Source organism: Arachis ipaensis, chromosome B06, assembly GCF_000816755.2.
Source record: "Arachis ipaensis cultivar K30076 chromosome B06, Araip1.1, whole genome shotgun sequence".
In the NCBI taxonomy this organism is placed as follows: domain Eukaryota; kingdom Viridiplantae; phylum Streptophyta; class Magnoliopsida; order Fabales; family Fabaceae; genus Arachis; species Arachis ipaensis.
Genome location: NC_029790.2, coordinates 125,728,090 through 125,735,431, shown reverse-complemented (window position 1 = coordinate 125,735,431; position 7,342 = coordinate 125,728,090). Strand labels below are relative to the sequence as shown.

Here is a 7,342-nt window from a genome sequence, read left to right as displayed (position 1 = left end):
ATTACTTGTTTTAGGTAGTTAGTAACTAGTAACATTGTCAACTAGCTCAGATAGAACCTGAGCTTTTTCTATATTTTGTATTTGCTCTATTTGTTTTGGTATACCGGTAAGATACAACATCGCCAAAAATATTTACGGTGTACGGAATGTAGCAATAAATTCCTATTTATTGTTCATAAGGCGATTGAAAGTTTGTATTTGGCAGCGTCAGCTTGCTTCCTTTCAGAGCAGACAACCAAATTAGATTTCAAAAGATCAACGCAGAGAAACTGTTTTACAAAATTTTCAAATGTCCTTTCGATTTTTCTTTTCTTATGATTGTACTAGGGTTCGACGGAATTTGTCAAACATATTTTTGGATATGATGAACGTATTTAGTTCTTTTGGAAACATTTTTTTCTCTTGGAGACACTGATGTGGAAAAAGAATGATTTTTTTTTCTTGACTGGTCATGAGAAAATAAGTTCTCAGAAAGAAATGAATAGCTGTAGAGCGAATTGTAAAAGAGAAATGATATTTGTATATTGTGTACAACAAAATGTATATAAAAAATGTGCATACAAAAATAGTATATATAACATTTTACTGAAAAAAAGTGTTCTCTCACCTTCTAGAATGTAGCAATGTAAGTCTCGACAAAGATTGATTTAGTGTAAAATGACAATGCATCTCTATTTATTTCTATAATTTTATTGATGTTAGAACTAATTGGTCGTTTAGTATGATTTCTTTTTTTTTTTCTTCAATCCAAGTTCTTTCTGTTCTATTTTTTTTCCATCCTGTCTTTCCTTTCAAAAGTCAACAAGAGGACAATAAAAGAAAATAATGATCTATTCAACTCACAAACTTTTATTATTTGGTTGTTTATGCTAATTAATTTTATTAGTCTAACGGAAGAAGAAAGTTAAAAAAATGACCTATGTTAAAAGGTTATATATCTTGTAGTTTGATAGCAAAGTTTGTAATTGTCATTTGAGATACTTATAATCAGCAGCAAATACAAGTATTATTGGAAAATATAAATTAATTTGGCAACAGAACTTATAACTATAATTTGAAATATTTATAATTGGAGGCAATTATATGTATGCATTGAGAAATGCAAATTGGAAGAAACCAACTGTTGAACCAGGTTAAAATGTTAGTATTGGTTTATTTATGATTTTTTTTTTCTATGGTATACGATGTCAGATTTTTTTATTAAATTTTAATTTCAACAATGCTAGGGAACTAAGATGCTTTCGGCCAAAAACCTGCTAACTCTTATTGGGCTGAGAACATGAAACCCAGTCCACTTCAGCAACATCTCAAATTAACCTAGGCAAACACAATTAACTTAAGTGAACCCTCTCATCTCCTTTCACCGTTTCACCACATCAGACCTACATTACCATACACGGCTGTGCCACACCACCACTTTCATCGCATGGCGTTCTCTTCCGCCGTCGATGGCCGCTGTGCCTCGGACCACATCGTGCGAGCAACTTCAATTTTCCATAGCTAGCTACGGAACGTTGCAAAGCTTCTCTCCTGTTGGCTTGGTCATTGGCGCGTCAGTCGGAATCACGCCCATCTCCGCCGCAGCGACGTCATGCCACCCAGTTGCGAGGAAGAAGGCGGTTCTGCTTGTCGACAAGAGTGCGCCGCTGCTGCTGCATGTAGGTGTAGGCGCCATTGAAGCATCTATTCCCTGCTACTATAAACGCGACAGAACGTCCCCTACCCCAGCCTCAAAACATCCCTTGCGAGAACTAATTGGTGAGTGTTTAATAGTGGGAGTTGATTGATTTCCGTTTTTGAATACCACGTTTACACAGGTTGTGGGATGTTGCCTTTGATTTGGTTATAAATATGGCTTTGATAGATGTTGCTCTTGATTGCGTCAGACGGTTTTGTAAGTGGTTTTGGTTTTGGTGTTTCATTTTGCTAGATGATTCTTTTCTACTATATTTGGGGATTAGAAATGAGATCATGGCTTTTGAATGAGATTCAAATTGTGGTATTTCATATCCCAAAACATGAACTCGAGCTATGTTTGGATACCACTAAAATCAGCCTCTGTTGGCTATTAATAGCAATATGAACTTGAGCTGTTTGTGTGTGTAGCCATTGTGTGATCCTAACTTGTTTAATTAATTTTCTTTTTCATGTTCTAAATATGATAAATAACAGAGTTTATATATTATTCTATTCTCTTTTCGTTCTCACGTATTTTATTATACAACTTATGTGGAGTTCCCGTAGAGTACAAACACATGAATTAATATGTTCTACAACACACAACTTAATATTATAATAGTATTTATCATTGTTTTGTGACCTAAAAGAAAGAAGAAAAAAAAAAGAAAGGGAAACGGAGGGGCACTTTGTGGAGGCTGGTTGTATTTGATATGCTCAGAAAAAATGTCTTCTTTTTATTGTTGCAATGATATAAATAAAACAAACCAGATATAATATACTTTTATCATAGTTATCTTCAAAGTAATAATCATAGTTATCATAGTTATCTTCTAACTTATGGATTGTCATTGGCTGTTGAAATGATACTGTTACATGCACATAAATTAGGAAAACATACACAGGTTATGGAAAAAATTTTGCTTTGTAAGTTGGTGTTGAAAGATCTTAATTGTACATACATTTTTTTAAATTATTAAACATTGGATGATTTTTTCATTCATGCAACATGTCTCTGGCATTCAAAAAAATTTATACTTTTGGTCTCTTATTTGAATAACTGAGTTCTGTTTGCACTTTTTTTAATTGCGATTTTGGGAGTTAGGTAACAAAAAGGATTATAGTTGGTTTAATTTTGTTTGCTTATCTACGCTAAAGTTAAGGAAGTGTGGTTGTAGTCGATGTGACTTACCCTTGTTAAGTTGTTGGATGTTGTTAAATTGTTGTAATTAGAAATTGGATGTTACTGAAATAAGGGACCGAAAAGTGATGTTATTAGGAGTTGAATTTTGCTGAATTGCATGTAGTTTGAGATTTTCGAAAATGAGGAAGTTAGTTATAACTTAGTTTATTTCTTTTTTTTTTTCAACTTTAAATTTGGTCTGAATGGGATTATTTAAAATTGCAGTATCAAAACGTGATTTTTTTTGACAGATTTTGATGGAGGTTTAAATACATGTGTTGGTATCTATGATTTAGGTTTAGGTACTTTTGTTGTAGTCGATGTGATTTATCCTTGCTAAATTGTTGGATGTTGTTGCATTGCTGTAACTAGAGATTGGAGGTTTCTAAAATTGGAGAGCGAATGATGCTGTTATTAGGAGTCGGATTTTGAATGTTGCTGGTCTCTTAATAGTGTTTTGGAATTTGGATGATGATATTGTTTTTATTTTAGTCCAGTTTTGGTCGTACTTTATGTTGGTCCTTACTCATGGTCCAGGAGTCAATTTATTTGATACTCTGTAATCGTTTCTACTAGCCTTCTTGTAGCTTAGTACTTGTTAAATCATGTTTCCTAGATGCCAATTTACCTGTTTGTTTTCCAACTCTTTATACACCGGAACTCACACTTGATGCAATCTGTGTAACTTAATAGCCTCTTCAGCCGGTTTTCTCTTCATGTTGAAAATCTACTCTAATTTTGTATGTGTTTAAAAATGAACCTCGTGCAATTTGATCCATACTGCTTCTAATATTGGTTTAATATGGTATTTATTGATATGGGCTTTGTATAATATCATCATCAATGTTCAATTGAGAACTCTTTGGATGTTGCCTCTGATCTTTGTATGCAGTTTTCATTAAAGGATTCGGGGCTGTTTCTTGTGAAACCGCAGCAGGATTGTATTGCAGAGAAGCCAACCAACATGGAAAAAAAAGGTAAAATGATGTCTACCATTCTCCTTTTAACATTCCACATGTTCTAATGTGTGACTTACATCTATTGTTACAATTAACAGAAATTGTTGGAGTCGCGATGCTCGCCCAGCTACATACATGACATGATGAGCACGCTATCTAAAAACAACTCCGTTGAGAAGCTTGCAGAGATTGATGACAATCTCTGCAAGCTTCTCAACGGAGTTGTTTTTAGATAGCGTGCTCATCATGTCATGTATGTAGCTGGGCGAGCATCACGACTCCAACAATTTCTGTTAATTGTAACACTAGCTCTAAGTCACACATTAGAACATGTGGAATGTTAAAAGGAGAATGATAGACATCATTTTACCTTTTTTCCCATGTTGGTTGGCTTCTCTGCAATACAATCCTACTGCGGTTTCACAAGAAACAGCCCCGAATCCTTTAATGGAAACTGCATACAAAGATCAGAGGCAACATCCAAAGAGTTCTCAATTGAACATTGATGATGATACTATACGAAGCCCATATCAATAAATACCATATTAAACCAACATTAGAAGCAGTATAGATCAAATTGCACGAGGTTCATTTTTAAACACAAGCAAAATTAGAGTAGATGTTCAACATGAAGAGAAAACCGGCTGAAGAGGCTATTAAGTTACACAGATTGCATCAAGTGTGGGTTCCGGGGTATAAAGAGTTGGAAAGAAAACAGGTAAATTGGCATATAGAAAACATGATTTAACAAGTACTAAGCTACAAGAAGGGTAGTAGAAACGATTACAGAGTATCAAATAAATTGACTCCTGGACCATGAGTAAGGACCAACATAAAGTACGACCAAAATTGGACTAAAATTAAAACAATATCATCATCCAAATTCCAAAACACTATTAAGAGACCAGCAAGATTCAAAATTTGACTCCTAATAACAGCATCATTCGCTCTCGAATTTTAGAAACCTCCAATCTCTAGTTACAGCAATGCAACAACATCCAACAATTTAGCAAGGGTAAATCACATCGACTACAACAAAAGTACCTAAACCTAAATCATAGATACCAACACATGTATTTAAACCTCCATCAAAATCTGTCCAAAAAAATCACGTTTTGGTACTGCAATTTTAAATAATCCCATTCAGACCAAATTTAAAGTTGAAAAAAAAAAGAAATAAACTAACTTATAACTAACTTCCTTATTTTCAAAAATCCCAAATCACATGCAATTCAGCAAAATCCAACTCCTAATAACATCACCTTTCGGTCCCTTATTTCAGTAACATCCAATCTCTAATTACAGCAATTTAACAACATGCAACAACTTAGCAAGGGTAAGTCACATCAACTACAACCACACTTCCTTATAGATAAGCAAACAAAATTAACCAACTCTAATCCTTTTTGTTACCTAACTCCCAAAATCGCAATAAAAAAAAGTGCAAACAGAAACCAGTTATTCAAATAAAAGACCAAAAGTATAAACCTCTTTGAATTTCAGAGACATATTGCATGAATGAAAAAATCATCCAATGTTTAATAATTAAAAAAAATGTATGTACAGTTAAAACTTTTCAACACCAACTTACAAAGCAAAATTTTTCCCATAACCTGTGTATGTTTTCCTAATTTATGTGCATGTAACAGTATCATTTCAACAGCCAATGACAATCCATAAGTAAGAAGATAACTATGATTATTACTTTGAAGATAACTATGATAAAAGTATATTATATCTGGTTTGTATTATTTATATCACTGCAACAATAAAAAAGAAAAGTCAAATGGTATTGATAAAAGAAAGTCATTTTTTCTGAGCATATCAAATACAACAAGCCTCCACAAAGTGCCCCTCCGTTCCCTTTTCTTTTTTTTTTCTTCTTTTTTTTTTAGGTCACAAAACAATGATAAACACTATTATAATATTAAGTTGTGTGTCGGAGAACATATTAATTCGTGTGTTTGTGCTCTACGTGAACTCCACATAAGTTGTATAATAAAATACGTGAGAACGAAAAGAGAACAGAGTAATATAAAACTCTTTGTTATTTATCATATTTAGAACATGAAAAGAAATTAATTGAACAAGTAAGCTAGGATGACACAATGGCTACACACATAAACAGCTCAAGTTCATATTGCTATTAATAGCCAACAGGGGCTGATTTTAGTGGTACCCAAACGTAGCTCAAGTTCATATTTTAGGATATGAAATACCACAATTTGAATCTCATTCAAAAGCCATGATCGCATTGCTAATTCCCAAATATAGTAGAAAAGAATCATCTAGCAAAATGAAACAGCAAAACCAAAACCACTAACAAAACCGTCTGACGCAATCAAGAGCAACATCTACCAAAGCCATATTTATAACCAAATCAAAGGCAACATCCTACAACCTGTAAACGTGGTATTCAAAAACAAAAATCAATCAACTCCAACTACTAAACACTCACCAATTAGTTCTCGCAAGGGATGTTTTGAGGCTGGGGCAGGGGACCTTCTGTCGCGTTTATGGTAGTAGGGCAGAGATGCTTCAATAGCGCCGCCTACACCGACATGCAGCAGCAGCGGCGCACTCTTGTCGACAAGCAAAACTGCCTTCTTCCTCGCAACTGGGTGGCACGACGTCGCTGCGGCGGAGATGGGCGTGATTCCGACTGACGCGCCAGTGACCAAGCCAACGGGAGAGAAGCTTTGCGGCGTTCTGTAGCTAGCTTTGGAGGACTGAAGTTGCCCACACGATGTGGTCCGAGGCACAACGGCCGTCGACGGCGAAAGAGAACGCCATGCGATGAGTGGTGGTGGTGTGGCACAGCCGTGTATGGTAATGTAGGTCTAATTGGGTGAAACGGTGAAAGGAGATGAGAGAGTTCACTTAGGTTAATTATGTTTACCTAAGTTAATTTGAGATGTTACTGAAGTGGACTATACTTCATGTTCTCAGCCCAATAAGAGTTGGCAGGTTTTTGGTCCAAAATATCTTGGTTCCCTAGCATTGTTGCAAATGAAACTATCGGAGTGCTAAACAAATCAAATTCAACCAAATTGGTTTTCTTAAACCAAATTCAACCTCACTTATTATTCCTCTCTCCTCATGTCCTTGGGAGTCTCTTCTCCTAGGGTTTGAAGAGTGTAGTGTTACTATCCGTAGTACATCGTGCAAAGAGTCCTTACTAGTGATAACTAGCAGAGTGATAAATATTAGTGTCCCAACGAAGTGGAGTATAAACAATGACTGATGAAGGAGAATATGTGGAACCAATAGAACAGGAACCTGACGAGGAAGAAACACTTGTCATATATGATGAAGACGATATCTTAGAAAGTGTCCAAGCATGCGAAAATAGCATCATTGGAAAGCTAGTAACAAACAAAAACATCAATGTTACATGGATCTAGACAGCACTATCCAATATATGGAGGAAACCAGCAGGCTTTCGAGTTATAAAAGTTCAACCCAAGATCTATCAGTTCTTCTTCAACAAGGAGGCAGATCTAAACAGGGTGCTAAAAGGAAA

At 35.2% G+C, this 7,342-nt stretch overlaps 1 protein-coding gene and 1 long non-coding RNA gene across 2 annotated transcripts in view; one reads left to right on the top strand and one right to left on the bottom strand.

Annotated features, from left to right (window-relative positions):
• Positions 7–4,011, top strand: LOC107605285. The gene is made up of 3 exons (XM_021105022.1): positions 7–1,758; positions 3,753–3,837; positions 3,918–4,011. Exons 1-3 carry the CDS (start codon positions 1,449–1,451, stop codon positions 3,961–3,963), a joined length of 441 nt encoding a protein of 146 aa, XP_020960681.1. The 5' UTR covers positions 7–1,448; the 3' UTR covers positions 3,964–4,011.
• The window catches only part of LOC107605286, an 8,725-nt gene continuing 5,398 nt past the window's right edge, over positions 4,016–7,342 (bottom strand). Inside the window, exons 3-5 of the long non-coding RNA XR_001612493.2 lie at positions 6,278–7,098; positions 4,190–4,273; positions 4,016–4,109 (exon numbers count right to left, since the gene is read on the bottom strand). This is a non-coding gene — a long non-coding RNA (uncharacterized LOC107605286). The remainder of the gene's footprint in view (positions 4,110–4,189; positions 4,274–6,277; positions 7,099–7,342) is intronic.

Bases quoted from the DNA above. Each gene is read 5' to 3' on its own strand.
- LOC107605285 (XM_021105022.1), top strand. From the start codon at position 1,449: ATGGCCGCTGTGCCTCGGACCACATCGTGCGAGCAACTTCAATTTTCC. The intron at 1,759-3,752 runs GTGAGTGTTTAA...CTTTGTATGCAG, and splicing joins TCCCTTGCGAGAACTAATTG to TTTTCATTAAAGGATTCGGG. The intron at 3,838-3,917 runs GTAAAATGATGT...TACAATTAACAG, and splicing joins AACCAACATGGAAAAAAAAG to AAATTGTTGGAGTCGCGATG.